This window comes from Physella acuta, unplaced genomic scaffold, assembly GCF_028476545.2.
Source record: "Physella acuta isolate Inbredline_101_S28 unplaced genomic scaffold, ASM2847654v3 ptg002043l, whole genome shotgun sequence".
In the NCBI taxonomy this organism is placed as follows: domain Eukaryota; kingdom Metazoa; phylum Mollusca; class Gastropoda; family Physidae; genus Physella; species Physella acuta.
In genome coordinates, this window is record NW_026733546.1 from 53855 (window position 1) to 71031 (window position 17177).

Genomic DNA, 17177 nt, shown 5'->3' on the forward strand with positions numbered 1-17177 from the left:
CCCCCCCCTCCCTGCAATCTGACCCGTCACACCCCTGACCTACCACTCCGATCTGCCACACCCCTCTTACTATCCGAACGCGACGCCCCCTTCCTACCACCCGTCAAACCCTAAGCCACACGCCCCCCCCCCCCACCCTAACAACTTTCACCCCACACCTCCTCTCTACCCCCACACTGCCATCGGACAACTTGCTTACATACATCCAATACACAATTGTAATATGTTAGCTTGAATGTGTTCAATAGTAACCCCAATTTACACACCGCATATGTTACCGTACATATGAAATCAGCTGTAAATCATCTGCTGCAACTGCTGCTTTGGTTAGTAATGCAAGGTCCATGTACAAGGGGTGCGGGGGGGGGGGGCGGTCTGCACCGAGTGACACCATGAAGGGGTGACACCAAAATTGAAAATGCATAGAATTCCCCTCCAAAACAAATTACAGTATTAAAATGGTTGGGGGGGGGGGGGGGGCCTCCAAATCTTAAATCCAAAATTTTGGAGGGGGGTGGTTTGACATCGTTACAGTACTGGGTGACACACGACCTTGTGACGCCACTGCATTGTCTTCTGTCACTGTAAATGGCATTACAAGTCGCTATGAGACTGTTATTATTGCTGGTGTGAATAGTTTAAAAAAACACCTTTGCTACAGCAGTTACTGTTAGTTGTAACCTAACTGTAACTGACTGTAAATATTAGTCACCGAAATTTTCCAACAGTAACACAATACTCGCGTAACGTATACCTTTGATAGTAACACACAACCCCCACACCAACTGTTGCTCAAATATTCTGCAGCTGTGTTAAAAAAAATAATTGAAGCGGGGAGATAATCCAAGGTTTAATGTATGTGGGTTACCATGTGGGTGTGGGCCACCGCGGGGGATGTGGGTGGTGCGACATGACTTGGTGAGTTCTGAGTCATCTCAATTAAGCCATCTTTGATAAATTAGCTAGATAAAATAACGGTTGTCATTTTATGCAACGCAAAAATGAAACTAAGCACACTTTAACTTTAAAGCTGGCACTCCAATGGTAAATAATACTACACTACGTCAATCAAACAAGCTTTATTTCGGGCTTTCTAGGCAGAAACATGTTGGGGAAATCGATAAGGTAATAAGGGCAAACATTTTACCCCTAATGAACAGTCATGAGAATAGAATGTCATTATAATGAGAGACGTGGGAGTATTAGACAATGGAACAGCCGGTAACATCCAATATCGGAACCAGCCTGTTGCTTCAACTACATTTTCAAAATGGGACTAACCAGCAACATCGTACAAAATAAAACACGTTTCATTCGACTAGAGTGGTGGTTCTTATCCTGGGTTCGATCGAATCTAGGATTCGATGAGTCAATCTATGGGGTTTGGCGGAGGTCAAGACATGCACCCAATCAGGGGGGGGGGGAGGGTGGTGAACGGAAAAAAAAGTCACAGGAAAAAAAAACAAAAAAAGTCAGTTTTTTGCTAAGAAAAAAAGTCACAGAAAAAAAGTCACAGTGGAAAAACTTTTATCGGAAAAAAAAAGTCACAGAAATAAAGGCACAGAAAAAAGTCACAAAAATCTGTTTAGAAATATTTTTATTAATTTGTTAAGAATTGTCAAAAAATTTTATGTTGTATTGTTGTGGGTTGTATTTTTTGATAGAATAAATTATTTATAGACGTTAAAAGCATTATGATTTATAACAATTGTAAGTAAAAATACTCTAAGATAATTAACACAACAATCTAAACTTGTGTTACGTATTTAGTTAAATACGCGGTAGAAAAAGTTAATTATAAAAGAAATTTAGGCACATTTTGCCGTAGGCTATTCTCTGGTCGGCCTCTCCTCAGTAGGCATTGTCCGAATAAATTTTGTGTTGTTGACGTTATGCGTCCAATGACAGCCTTTGAAACCTTGTCGGCTTTCTGTTTTGATCCTAAGTTTTGTTATGTAATGAGCGTGATAAATGTGGCAGTAAAGGTGGTTGAACTAAACATAACTATTGTTGCCATGAGTTGAGGGCAGCAAGTCAGATGAACTTACCATTTGACGGTAATTTAATATTGGTATTTTAAAAAAAAACACGATGAAAAAACGTGGACTTTGGAGCATTTAATTAAATGTTACTAATCTTAAGTTTAAAATAATTACAAATTACATACTTCATAATAAATATTTTTAGATGAATTATAAAAATTCCTATGCGTATACAGCCTACATACATTAAATTACATTACATTTAATTAATCCTAAGTTAGTTTGCACTCTCTAAATATTAAATACATAAAAGTATTAACAAATATCATGCAAATATATATTTGTGACTTTTTTTTTTTCCTGTGACTTTTTTTCCTGTGACTTTTTTCCTGTGACTTTTTTTCTGTGTTTTTTTTTCCTGTGACTTTTTTTCCTACAATCTGGGAGGGGCGGACTCTGGTAAAAATTTATGTTTTCTATGTAAATTCCATTTATTTCGGGATGGAGGGGGGGGGGGGTGCGGTAGACTTCCATCGGGCTTCTTCCCCCCCCCCCCCCCCCCCCCCCCCCAGAAACATAAACCCCTGAGTGATGCAACAAAATATATTATGGTTAGTGAAATGGGATACCCATGTTGTTTTGTACTAAGATGCATCCACGTATCCGTGTATCCTGCATCAGGGAATGATGAATAGTGTATTGGTAAGTTATATTGTGTACAGAGAGAAGTGTATGATTGTTAAGCATATTGTATAAGAGCAATGGTGTATGAAACCCTTTTTGTTAAAAAAAATAGAAAAATAGTGGTGAATGAAACCCTTTTTATAATAAATCTATTTGTATACGAGCAATGATGAATAAAGCCCTTTATGTATCCAAGCAATGATGAATGAACCCCAAATACTATTAAAGCAATGTTGAATTAAGCCCATTTTGTATGAAAGTATGACGTATGTACGACGTAAGCACGTCGACTTGAATGAAATGACGTCACAAGCTAGGCACCAGACACCATCAAGACACGAGCACTCTCTAAGCCGTGAGTTCAAAAGCACGCGTGCGTGTGCTTGACCAGAAGTGGCGCTGTTGTCCATCGTGAGCATCTTCGGCGTTCCTGGCTCAAGCACCTCAAGTGGCCTTGGAGGAGGGTCACGTGACTGGCGCTAATCTACGGCCTGGCACACGTGTAGGAACCCCAGTGTGAGCAGCATAGATAACGTGAGGTGGGGGAAGGGGGAAGTTGGGTCAGTAGCGAAACACCCCTGCTGAGAGGTGTGGCTAGTGAAACACCTCTTTTGAGAGCTAAACACCTCTTTTGAAAGCTAAAACTCCTCTTTTAATAGGCTTGGTTAGTGAAACTCACATTTTTAAAGGTGTGATATCTGAAAATCCACTTTTGAGAGGTGTGGCTAGTGAAACACCTCTTTTGAGAGGTGTAGTTAGTGAAACACTCCTGGTAGAAGGCTAATATAACACCTCTAATGTGTGGCGCCTATGTCAGTGAATCGTCCGCTCCCAGTATAAAGTGGTCTGAGGGCCTTAAAAATTGTGTTTGTGTATGTTCACCAGGACCTTAAAAAATTGTGTATGCTCACGAGGGCCTTAAAAAATTGTGTATGCTCACGAGGGCCTTAAAAAATTGTGTATGCTCACGAGGGCCTTAAAAATTGTGTATGCTCTCGAGGGCATTAAAAAATTGTGTATGTTCACGAGGGCTTTAAAAAGGTGTGTATGCTCACGAGGGCCTTAAAAAATCGTGTATGTTCACGACTGCTTTGGAAAACGAAAGGCTCTTAATATAGCAACGACTTTCGGTTGGTAGTAGCCATGGACGCGGGGAAAGGATGGTTGCTGTTAATTTAGCGCATGCTTAAACCGGTAAAGGCATATTTTAATTTTATGTATCGAAATTACTGCTACATTTCCAGGATTGCATAGATGAGTTAAAAGCAATTAGTGTATGTGTGTGTGTGTGAGAGAGAGAGAGAGCGTAGTGTGTGTATGTGTGTGTGGAGAGGGAGGATTAAACAAGTGTGGGGTGTGTCTGTGTGGGTAGGGAGCAGACTACAACTATGCCTACTCCAAAAGACCATTTTGGCAATGTTCTTTGGGAGGCGCGGGAACGGACCCCGCAGGTTTCCGAATACGATGTTAAAAATATCAGTGTCTATTTATTTCTGGCTAAAATTGGATGAAAAGCGGGCGGGGGGCATCGTGGGATGAATCAATCGAGTAAGTCACGTGATTTTTTTTTTTTTTTTTGGTTGGTTCTTGTGGGCGAGTCGGTGACTCATACCATTCTGAGCACCCACTACTTGACTGCACGATAGCCTCCAACACAGATCTTCTTTGATTGGTCGCATTGTTTGACGCCATCATTATTGGCTGGCTAAGAATAGCCTCATTACTTTTGATATGGTCTATTTTTAGCCACGACTGTAACGAAACCTAGCGAGTAAGTAGGGGAGGCTATCGCGTTGCAGGCGCCGCAAGACAACCTGACCTTTCACCTCTGAGGGGTTTTTCAGACGCTTGGAGCTAGAAAATGCCCACATGGTCACACAGAGGGGGACTAGGCGTCCTTCAAAGCTAGACACAGATGAAATCACGAGTGTTATTTCTAGAACTTACATTCCATCTTGAGCTATTTTTGGGTTGTTATTTTTTTAATTGGTGGCGAGTTTTTTTCGTGCGTAATAAACATTGAAGTTTTTTTTTTAGACTCTGATGAAAGGTCAAGCTAGTGCTGTTGAGGTGGCATTGGTACAGCTGATGCTGATGTAGGTTTTGTGTGTGGACGACAGGTACGGTGTATGGACCACAGGTATATTGTGTGGACCACATGTATATTGTGTGGAACACAGATGTAGTGTATGGACCACAGGTATATTGTGTGGACCGCATGTATATTGTATGGACCACAGGTATATTGTGTGGACCACATGTATATTGTGTGGAACACAGATGTAGTGTATGGACCACAGGTATATTGTGTGGACCGCATGTATATTGTATGGACCACAGGTATATTGTGTGGACCACATGTATATTGTGTGGAACACAGATGTAGTGTATGGACCACAGGTATATTGTGTGGACCGCATGTATATTGTATGGACCACAGGTATATTGTGTGGACCACAGATGCTGTGTATAGACCACAGGTACAGTCTAGTGACCACAGGTACAGTCTATAGACCACAGGTACAGTCTATAGACCACAGGTACCGTGTATAGACCACAGGTACAGTCTATAGACCACAGGTACAGTCTATAGACCACAGGTATAGTCTATAGACCGCAGGTACAGTGTTTAGACAACAGGTACAGTCTAGAGACCACAGGTACAGTCTATAGACCACAGGTACAGTCTATAGACCACATGTACAGTCTATAAACCACAGGTACCGTGTATAGACCACAGGTACAGTCTATAAACGACAGGGGTCGCCCATAGGGTTCACTACTCAGTCCCATTCAACAATGAGACCACATTTGTAGTGCAGGGGTCGCCCATAGGGTTCACTACTCAGTCCCATTCAACAATGAGACCACATTTGTAGTGCAGGGGTCGCCCATAGGGTTCACTACTCAGTCCCATTCAACAATGGGACCACATTTCTAGTGCAGGGGTCGCCCATAGGGTTCACTACTCAGTCCCATCCAACAATGGGACCACATTTCTAGTGCAGGGGTCGCCCATAGGGTTCACTACTCAGTCCCATTCAACACAGGGACCACATTTCTAGTGCAGGGGTCGCTAGTCAAAAGCGGATTGCAAGAAACATTGGAATGCAGGTAGAGACTTTACAGGTAGTTAGCTAGACAAATGTGGAGTAAAACAGACAGATGAAGGTCACAGTTCGTGGGTCAAGGTCGCAGTCAAAGATCTAGAAATACGTGCTAACAACACACAAAATATCTACAAACCTAGGACATTGTTATAATAAACTTTGAGAGGGAGGCTGAACGACGCCGCATATATATATATATATATATATATATATATATATATATATATATATATATATATATATATATATATATATATATATATATATATATATATTTAAAATTATGTCAAGCGTGTTAGTAACAGATCCTGGGGTTTGTAGGTGAAGAGGAAGTGGGTGGGGTAGGATGAGCCTGTGCCACACCGTCACATAATTTATGTGGGGAGGGGAGTGTGTTAGTAAAAAGTAAGTTTATCCGGTGTTGTATTTTGTGGCCGCACCTGTCGAGTTTTGAAAGTGAGTAAGGCGAAAACTTTTAGGTGAAAATAATTAAAGCACAAGCAAAAAATATAGTATGTTTAGTAGTTAAGTAAATGCTTTCTAGCCGTTGGGGCATTGTAATTATGACATTGATGATTGCTGGGTTATGTCACACGTCATAAACTTATGTAACCATACCGGCCTTACGGTCAATTTTTGTGGCAGGTGGAGTAGAGTTTACCTGTTTCAGTTGCCTCGGCGTCATAACGATGCATATATGCTGCATTGTCTCATAATGTTGCATCATGCATTCATCACAAAACTGTCACACACACACACACGCGCGCGCGCATACGGATTACGAGTTTGCATTATTCACTCATCACAATAATTCATCACTCACATCTCAATACTGCATCTCTCATCACAATATTTCCACTCTCACACATCGCCACAAGGCTGCCGGTTCAAAACCTACCAACACGACCGTTACCTAATGAGCAATTAGCCGCTCACGTTGCGCAACCATTGAACCTTCCAGAAAGTGAAGAATCAGAGCTTAGGGTGGTGGATCGTCGTCTCCGTGTATCAAGTGGTTTTCAGCAAATATGGTCAGGGGCATCTCCAGGCAAGCCAGAGTCAGTTTACAGGCGCCGTCGTCTGCCCGAAATGAGCAGCAGTCACTCCAGTACTAAGGGGCTATTTTTAGCTCAGTGAGCCATCTCGTTCAATTGTAAAGAGAGAGGGGGGGGGGAAATACAACAGCTATAAATAGACACGAGGCTAAAGAATTTCTTTCATCAAGGTGGACCATTCAGAGAGGGGGTAATTACTTAGCCTCGTTTTGAAAGCAAACATCAAAAGAAGTTGGGAACCGTCAGTAATTTAAAAATTTTAATTCAATTATAAAGCAATCTAAAGTTTATAATAAACAAAACAAAACGAAAAGTAAAATTACATTAGGCCGTTGTTGTTTTTTTTTGGAATATTTTTAGCAAACAAAGTGTTTAATATACAAAAACATTTTTTACCTAAGTAAAACTATGTTTACAAAAAAAAACCATAAATAAACATATAAACGAATAATTTCTACATTAACATGAAATGTACCTATAAACACATAATGTACACATAATCACATAGTTTACACGTCATCAAACATGTGTTTATTTGCAAATAAACACACAATTTACACATATACAAACAATTTACACATAAACACACAATTTACACATACATACATAATTTACACATTAATACATAATCTACTCGTAAACACACAATGTACACATACATATATAATTTTAACATAAACATACAATTTACACCTAAATACATAAATTACACATAACACACATTTTAGACAAAACACTATTTTCACATGAACACAGGTTTACACACAAACGCACAAACGCTGAAGTTACACAATTTACAGCTATTTATAGAATCATTTGCATATTTTCGCCAAAAAAAATTATCGGGTATTTAACTCGTGACGGTGGGGGGTGTGGGGTGGGCTAGGCTTTTAATTTAAAATGTGCACAATGGTGTCAGTTAATTAATGAAGCCTTAAACAGGCTTGTAACGTATAGGTGACTTTATGGCCGGGAGGGGGCCGGTGGTGGGCGAATGCCCATATAAGGCTTGATTTCGTGGTTTCATTCATAGAGAGAGGCAGGCTGGGAGAATATTTCGTGGTAGTTGTTGATTTATTGTGGGTGTGGTAGGGGGTGAATCGTGGTGGAGAGTACGTGCTGGGTTGTGTAGGTGTACAGCGGTGACAGGTGCATGGATGTTGGCAGGTGTAGGGATGTTGGCAGGTACAGGGATGTTGACAGGTGCAGGGATGTTGACAGGTACAGGGATGTTGACAGGTGCAGGGATGTTGGCAGGTACAGGGATGTTGACAGGTGCAGGGATGTTGACAGGTACAGGGATGTTGACAGGTGCAGGGATGTTGGCAGGTGCAGGGATGTTGGCAGGTGTAGGGATGTTGACAGGTGCATGGATGTTGACAGGTGTAGGGATGTTGGCAGGTGCAGGGATGTTGGCAGGTACAGGGATGTTGGCAGGTGCAGGGATGTTGGCAGGTGCAGGGATGTTGACAGGTGCAGGGATGTTGGCAGGTACAGGGATGTTGGCAGGTGTAGGGATGTTGGCAAGTACAGGGATATTGACAGGTGTGGAGATGTTGGCAGGTATAGGGATGTTGGCAGGTGTAGGGATGTTGGCAGGTGTAGGGATGTTGGCAGGTGCAGGGATGTTGGCAGGTACAGGGATGTTGGCAGGTACAGGGATGTTGGCAGGTGTAGGGATGTTGGCAGGTGTAGGGATGTTGGCAGGTGCAGGGATGTTGGCAGGTACAGGGATGTTGGCAGGTGTAGGGATGTTGGCAGGTGTAGGGATGTTGGCAGGTGCAGGGATGTTGGCAGGTACAGGGATGTTGGCAGGTGTAGGGATGTTGGCAGGTGTAGGGATGTTGGCAGGTGCAGGGATGTTGGCAGGTACAGGGATGTTGGCAGGTACAGGGATGTTGGCAGGTGTAGGGATGTTGGCAGGTGTAGGGATGTTGGCAGGTGCAGGGATGTTGGCAGGTACAGGGATGTTGGCAGGTGTAGGGATGTTGGCAGGTGTAGGGATGTTGGCAGGTGCAGGGATGTTGGCAGGTACAGGGATGTTGGCAGGTGTAGGGATGTTGGCAGGTACAGGGATGTTGGCAGGTGTAGGGATGTTGGCAGGTACAGGGATGTTGGCAGGGGCAGGGATGTTGGCAGGTACAGGGATGTTGGCAGGTACAGGGATGTTGACAGGTGCAGGGATGTTGACAGGTGCAGGGATTTTGGCAGGTACAGGGATGTTGGCAGGTGCAGGGATGTTGGCAGGTGCAGGGATGTTGGCAGGTACAGGGATGTTGGTAGTTACAAGACTGTGGGAAGGCGCAGGGATGTTGGCAGGGACAGGGATGTTAATTGCACGTGCCTACATTTTAAAAAAAGCATTATGGATGTTTGTATCTTTGTAGTAACCACTGGTCAATAAGTGTAACTTTACGTGACACAGCTTTTATTGTGCGGGTTATAATAGGGGTGGGGGTGTGGGGTCCAACCCAACCTCCCCCATACCCGCATGCACGTGTATCCCTAGACCCCCCCCCCCCCCACCACACACACACAAGATATTGCAGCAACACACACACACACACACATACTTGTGCTAAGCTTGTACAAGTTCTCCATGACCTTGACATCTCGCACCACTTGACCAAGAAATAAAAACACACTCTATAAAACAAGTCCAATTTTTTTATGTCTTTTACGTGTCATATATTTTACACGAATTTTTTGTTTCATTCTTCAGTCGTGCGAGCAATACTATAAACGGTTTAGACTAGACGTTGTTTAAGGCATTTTAAACAGTAAGAAAATAAAACAAAGTTATAGATCTACAACTTTTATCACAAATTATAATAAGGTTTTAAACTCACGGAAAATTTTAGTAAATAATAATAATAAAATAAGCTTTTGGAAAAAAGTGTGTTCAAAATCATTGTTATTATTCATAAAAACCCGCAACGTATCACAATGTGCATTTGCAGAGAGATGCAGAGAACACGATTTACATTTACCAAAAATTGCCCAGATTTAGAATTTGCATTCGAAAAAAAAATGCAGTACAAAATCGGAATTTGCATAACTTCCAAGAAAACGTTAATTTAAAAATTGCTTGACAGCAAAATGAATGTTCGCAAAAAACTTCCGAGAATTACAACAGATTATAATTTTTAAAAAAAAAACACCCACCATTCATTTTAGCCTACGTAAACGTTGACCTTCATAAATATTATTTTTATGGAATTTTATTTTTGCTTCAAACATTTTTAATGAGGAAATTCAGTATTATGTGGCGCACGTTTGGTGTTGTTTTAACCGGAAAAAAAACACGGGGTGCAATAAATGTCTCATGGTGAGAGGGTTATACCTGACACGTAAACATGTTCTTCTTCCACATTCTGTGTCAGTAGCACATTTTGTGTCAGTAGCACATTTTGTGTCAGTAGCACATTTTGAGTCTATAGCATATTTTGTCTATAGCACATTTTGTGTCAGTAGCACATTTTGTGTCAGTAGCACATTCTGTGTCAGTAGCACATTTTGTGTCAGTAGCACATTTTGTGTCAGTAGCACATTTTGAGTCTATAGCATATTTTGTCTATAGCACATTTTGTGTCTATAGCACATTTTGTGTCAGTAGCACATTTTGTGTCTAGCACATTTTGTGTCTGTAGCACATTTTGTGTCTAGCACATTTTGTGTCTAGCACATTTTGTGTCTGTAGCACATTTTGTGTCTAGCACATTTTTTGTCTAGTACATTTTGTGTCTGTAGCACATTTTGTGTCTAGCACATTTTGTGTCTAGCACATTTTGTGTTTAGCGTATTTTGTGTTTGTAGCACATTTTTTGTCTGTAGAAAATGTTGTGTCTAGCACGTTTTGTTTCTGTAGCACATTTTGTGTCTAGCATATTTTGTGTCAGTAGCACATTTTGTGTCAGTGGCACATTTTGTGTCAGTGGCACATTTTGTGTCAGTGGCACATTTTGTGTCCAGCACATTTTGTGTATGTAGCACATTTTGTGTCTAGCACATTTTGTGTCAGTAGCACATTTTGAGTCTATAGCATATTTTGTCTATAGCACATTTTGTGTCAGTAGCACATTTTGTGTCAGTGGCACATTTTGTGTCCAGCACAATTTGTGTCAGTAGCACATTTTGTGTCTAGCACGTTTTGTTTCTGTAGCACATTTTGTGTCAGTGGCACATTTTGTGTCTGGCACATTTTGAGTCTATAGCATATTTTGTCTATAGCACATTTTGTGTCTGTAGCACATTTTGTGTTCAGCACATTTTGTGTCCAGCACATTTTGTGTCTGTAGCACATTTTGTGTTAGTAGCACATTTTGTGTCAGTAGCACATTTTGTGTCAGTAGCACATTTTGTGTCAGTAGCACATTTTGTGTCAGTAGCACATTTTGTGTCCAGCACATTTTGTGTCAGTGGCACATTTTGTGTCTGGCACATTTTGAGTCTAGTACATTTTATTTCTGTAGCCGATTTGGTGTCATTAGCACATTTTGTGTCTAGCACATTTTGTGTCTAGCACATTTTGTGTCTAGCACGTTTTGTGTCTAGCACATTTTGTGTCTAGCACGTTTTGTTTCTGTAGCACATTTTGTGTCTAGCACATTTTGTGTCTGTAGCATATTTTGTGTCTGCAGCACATTTTGTGTCTAGCACATTTTGTGTCTAGCACGTTTTGTGTCTGTAGCACATTTTGTGTCTGCAGCACATTTTGTGTATGTAGCACTATTTGTGTCCAGCACATTTTGTGTGTGTAGCACATTTTGTGTATGTAGCACATTTTGTGTCTAGCACATTTTTTGTATGTAGCACATTTTGTGTCTAGCACATTTTGTGCCTAGCATATTTTGTGTCTACAGCACATTTTGTGTCAGTAGCACATTTTGTGTCTAGCACATTTTGTGTCTGCAGCACATTTTGTGTATGTAGCACATTTTGTGTCTAGCACATTTTGTGTGTGTAGCACATTTTCTGTATGCAGCACATTTTGTGTATGTAGCACATTTTGTGTATGTAGCACATTTTGTGTCTAGCACATTTTGTGTATGTAGCACATTTTGTGTATGTAGCACATTTTGTGTCTAGCACATTTTGTGTATGCAGCACATTATGTGTCTTTATCACATTTTGTGTATGTAGCACATTTTTGTGTGTAGCACATTTTGTGTGTGTAGCACATTTTGTGTATGTAGCACATTTTGTGTCAGTAGCACATTTTGTATCTAGCACATTTTGTGTCTATGACATTTTGTGTCAGTAGCACATTTTGTTTCAGTAGCACACTTTGTGTCTGTAGCACATTTTGTGTCTAGCACATTTTATGTCTATAGCACATTTAGTGTCTAGCACATTTTATGTCTATAGCACATTTTGTGTCTATAGCACATTTTGTGTCTAGCACATTTTGTGTCTGAAGCACATTTTATGTCCGTAGCACGTTTAGTGTCTAGCACATTTTACGTCTATAGCACATTTTATGTAGCAGATTTTGTGTCTACAGCACATTTTGTGCCCCGTTCACCGGTACGCTGGCTATTAGTGAAACAATTAGGCCGACATGCATTAATCTACACAGGTCGTTACACTGCACATTAATCAGTGCAACAAAGCTAACAAAGCTCAACGACTTCTAAGACATCTTTTTCGCGTGAATGTCCTGAAGTTAACGGTTCTCATTGTACTTAAAGGCGAAAATATTTTGTGAAATTCGGGCACCAAGATGACGTTGTGAATGGAGTAAATTTCTAAACTAATCGTTCTTAAAATATAATGGAATGGTTTTTTTAAAATGGAATTGGTACATTATTGTGACGATGGAATGAAGACAATGTAGTTTAATGTCACGCTCGGTTTAAGGGTTCGGGTTGTGGTTCAGTGAAGATGGTGTTTGATCAAAGTTTTGGACAGAAGGATTTATACAACTTCTCTCAGCTCTGAGACTTGAATGTGGAATTCACATTTTGTGTGAATCATCAGACTTATAAGCGGGGCCTACATTGGAGTTGGAGGCTAAATCTTACACCACAGCTATAGTTGGGGATCAGTACAAATATGTTTTGGAGCAAAAATTCAATAGAAACACATTTGAGGCTAAATCTCAACACAAATATATAACACGAGCCGACCCGCGGCGTATCATACGCCGCTAATACGCCGCTATTTAATTGTTTTATTTTCTACTTTTCAGTAATTCATAATTTGTGAATTCGACAGTACCACTGCTGTCACTGAAAATATTTGCTTTAAAACACTATCAGTAAGTCGTTAAGGACGATAACCCCCCCCTCCCCCCCCCCCCCCCCGTGAAAGCAGCCTCCTCTTAGCTACCTCCCCGAAGTTTAAAATCGTATCAAACTAAATTATCTGCTCCTAATAGCCGTCACTAAACCCGGGTCTACGATAGTAAACATTTAGCGTGAACTACAGGTCACCAGACTTCCTAGAGAGGAAGAGAGGGGACTGCAAGGCGCGCTTACAGCTTGTTTTCTAACGTCTCCGAGAAGAGAATTAATACTAATAGTTTCGCTGTCTGTGTATGTATCTATCTATCTGACAAGAACGCTCTGTCTGACAAGAACGCTCTAGAGAAAACATAAGAAAAAATTCTATCTGACAAGAACGCTCTAGAGAAAACACAAGGAATTTAAAAACATGCACAGTATTTCGAAAAACGAAGTATGACGTCGACACATTTAGCGCACAGAGTAGAAAATAATCTCAAACCCAGAGAGTGCTCACAGTTATATGACGTCATTGATTTTCGCGTTAACATTGAATAAAAAGGAAATGTTGTCTAATCTTAATGGTTTGCGTGTAGAGTTTCTTGCATACAGTTCTTCGGGTAGGGGCGAAGCCCCACCCCACGCGTAGGAACGTCTGAGCCCTTCCCCCCCTCCCCAACTCAAAAGAAATTTCTTCATCGATACTCTATAATAAAATTACCGCCTAATTAATGTGTCTAATCTAAAAAGTGGTTTTCTTGCAATTTCTTTAATGCAATTCTTCGGGTAGTGGCTAAGCGCGACACCAGTGTTTCTTTCAGACTTTTTCCTCCCCGGAGAGGGGTGGGGGTAATTGAAATTTTCGGGGGCGGGGGTAGAATTTTCGGGAAGGGGGGCGGACACTGGAAAAAGTATATAATTATATTTCGTTGAATGGGACGGTAGACATGATTTTTTTGAGAGTGGGGGGTGGGGTGTGGGGGGGTGGCGGGGGGGGGGGGGGGTGCGGGGGGTGTGGGGGTGGTGTGTGGGTGGTGGGGGTGGTGGGGGGGGGGTGGTGTGTGGAGGTGTGTGTGTGGGGGGGGGGTGGGGGTGGGGTGGTTTCCTCATCGGTACTCTATAATAAAATTACCACCTAATTAATGTGTCTAATCTAAAAAGTGGTTTTCTCGCAATTTCTTTAATGCAATTCTTCGCGTAGTGGGCTAAGCGCGACACCAGTCGGGGTGGGGGGTGGTGTGTGTGGGGGTGGGGGTGGGTGGGGGTGGTTGGGGGGGTGGTGTGTGGGGGGTGGGGGGTGGTGTGTGAGGGGGTGGGGGTGGGGTGGTGTGTGGGGGGTGGAGGTGTGTGTGGGGGGTGGGGGGTGGGGGTGGGGGTGGGGGTGGTGGGGGGTGGGGGGGGTGGGGGTGGGGGTGTGTGGGGGGGGGTGGGGGTGGGGGTGGGGGGAGTGGGGGGGGGTGGGGGTGGGGGTGTGTGTGTGGGGGGGTGGGATGGTTTTAGTTTAGAGAAAAGAGACAGCACTATCAGCCTAGCGCCCGTTGTACCCTTCCTCAACGGGCCATTTATCTAGTTAATACTAATAGTTTCGCTGTCTGTGTATGTATCTATCTATCTGACAAGAACGCTCTGTCTGACAAGAACGCTCTAGAGAAAACATAAGAAAAAATTCTATCTGACAAGAACGCTCTAGAGAAAACACAAGGAATTTAAAAACATGCACAGTATTTCGAAAAACGAAGTATGACGTCGACACATTTAGCGCACAGAGTAGAAAATAATCTCAAACCCAGAGAGTGCTCACAGTTATATGACGTCATTGATTTTCGCGTTAACATTGAATAAAAAGGAAATGTTGTCTAATCTTAATGGTTTGCGTGTAGAGTTTCTTGCATACAGTTCTTCGGGTAGGGGCGAAGCCCCACCCCACGCGTAGGAACGTCTGAGCCCTTCCCCCCCCTCCCCAACTCAAAAGAAATTTCTTCATCGATACTCTATAATAAAATTACCGCCTAATTAATGTGTCTAATCTAAAAAGTGGTTTTCTTGCAATTTCTTTAATGCAATTCTTCGGGTAGTGGCTAAGCGCGACACCAGTGTTTCTTTCAGACTTTTTCCTCCCCGGAGAGGGGTGGGGGTAATTGAAATTTTCGGGGGCGGGGGTAGAATTTTCGGGAAGGGGGGCGGACACTGGAAAAAGTATATAATTATATTTCGTTGAATGGGACGGTAGACATGATTTTTTTGAGAGTGGGGGGTGGGGTGTGGGGGGGTGGCGGGGGGGGGGGGGGTGCGGGGGTGTGGGGGTGGTGTGTGGGTGGTGGGGGTGGTGGGGGGGGGGTGGTGTGTGGAGGTGTGTGTGTGGGGGGGGGGGGTGGGGTGGGGTGGTTTCCTCATCGGTACTCTATAATAAAATTACCACCTAATTAATGTGTCTAATCTAAAAAGTGGTTTTCTCGCAATTTCTTTAATGCAATTCTTCGCGTAGTGGCTAAGCGCGACACCAGTCGGGGTGGGGGTGGTGTGTGTGGGGGTGGGGGTGGGTGGGGGGTGGTTGGGGGGTGGTGTGTGTGGGGTGGGGGTGGTGTGTGAGGGGGTGGGGGTGGGTGGTGTGTGGGGGGTGGAGGTGTGTGTGGGGGGTGGGGCTGGGGGTGGGGGTGGGGGTGGTGGGGGTGGGGGGGTGGGGGTGGGGGTGTGTGGGGGGGTGGGGGTGGGGGTGGGGGGGAGTGGGGGGGGTGGGGGTGGGGGTGTGTGTGTGGGGGGTGGGATGGTTTTAGTTTAGAGAAAAGAGACAGCACTATCAGCCTAGCGCCCGTTGTACCCTTCCTCAACGGGCCATTTATCTAGTTATATATATAGATGTTTGAGATTAACTTTTAACCAAGACATTTTTGTGGATACTCTTGTGGCTAACTTCAATACAAACATACTTTTGTGGCTAAACCGCAATTCAAACACGTTAAAACCTTAATACAAATACATGTTAAAACCTTAATACAAATACACTTTAAAACCTTAATACAAATACATGTTAAAACCTTAATACAAATACATTTTAAAACCTTAATACAAATACATGTTAAAACCTTAATACAAATACACGTTAAACATTAATACAAATACATGTTAACACCTTAATACAAATACATGTTAAAACCTTAATACAAATACATGTTAAAACCTTAATACAAATACATGTTAAAACCTTAATACAAATACATGTTAAAACATTAATACAAATACATGTTAACACCTTAATACAAATACATGTTAAAACCTTAATACAAATACATGTTAACACCTTAATACAAATACACGTTAAAACCTTAATACAAACATGCTGAAAGCTAAATCTCAATACAAACATATTTTTGTGGCTAAACCGCAATTCAAACACATGTTAAACCTTAATACAAACATGCTGAAGGCTAAACCTCAATATAAACATGCGTTAAAACCTTAATACTAACACAAGTTTTTGGCAATATCTGAACCGAGTTATCCTACCAAGTCTAGAGCTACTTCTCAAAGAGTCAACATATTGTAGTTTTGAGCCTACATTTATACCATGAGAACCACTGAACTAAAAGCAGGCTGTCACATTAACAATGTAGAAACTTTTTTCCTATGTAATTATTATAACATATTTAAAGGACACACGACGGGGGGGGGGGGGGGGGGGAGAGGAACACGGTCAATGAACGCAAAAAGCTGATTCAACAAGAATGGATGGTTGGGCTCTAGGGACCTGACTTATGCTTGTGTCTTATGTCAGGTGGTGATGTAATGCACAGGGTCAAGTCTCTTTGGGTCAGCCCTTGATGACGTCAGTTCCTCTGGGTTATGTTCCCCTGGGTCATCGTTTGTTTTCGTGTTAGCGTTAGTGTGGTCATAATCAAAGCATGAGCTGTGATCGTTTTCCGGGTTCAAAGAAGCATTGTAGGCAGAGTTTGATATTTTTGGCGAAGGGGGCGAACCTAAATGTTTGCGTAGGATTGATTTTTTAACTGTAAAAAGCGTTCACTTTTAACAATATCCGTGGTGTCTTAAAACAAAGCATATAGTCTATACCCCAGGAGAAGTGTATCGCTAGAGGGGAAAGGGGGGGGGGGGGTGATGTGTTCA

The 17177-nt window shown here is 42.2% G+C and overlaps 1 protein-coding gene across 1 annotated transcript; it reads right to left on the reverse strand.

The window, feature by feature from the left end:
* Positions 1–7858: 7858 nt before the first annotated feature.
* On the reverse strand, positions 7859–9443 carry LOC131931837 (tetra-peptide repeat homeobox protein 1-like). Its single transcript, XM_059288703.1, has 2 exons — positions 9405–9443; positions 7859–9175 (listed from the first exon to the last, which is right to left on the reverse strand). The coding sequence occupies exons 1-2, from the start codon at positions 9441–9443 to the stop codon at positions 7859–7861; spliced, it is 1356 nt and encodes a 451-aa protein (XP_059144686.1).
* Positions 9444–17177: the final 7734 nt, after the last annotated feature.

Coding starts and splice junctions, on each gene's coding strand:
- LOC131931837 (XM_059288703.1), bottom strand. CDS start 9,443: ATGTCAAGGTCATGGAGAACTTGTACAAGCTTAGCACAA. Junction 9,176..9,404: donor CTTGTACAAGCTTAGCACAA/GTATGTGTGTGT, acceptor TTTAAAATGTAG/GCACGTGCAATTAACATCCC.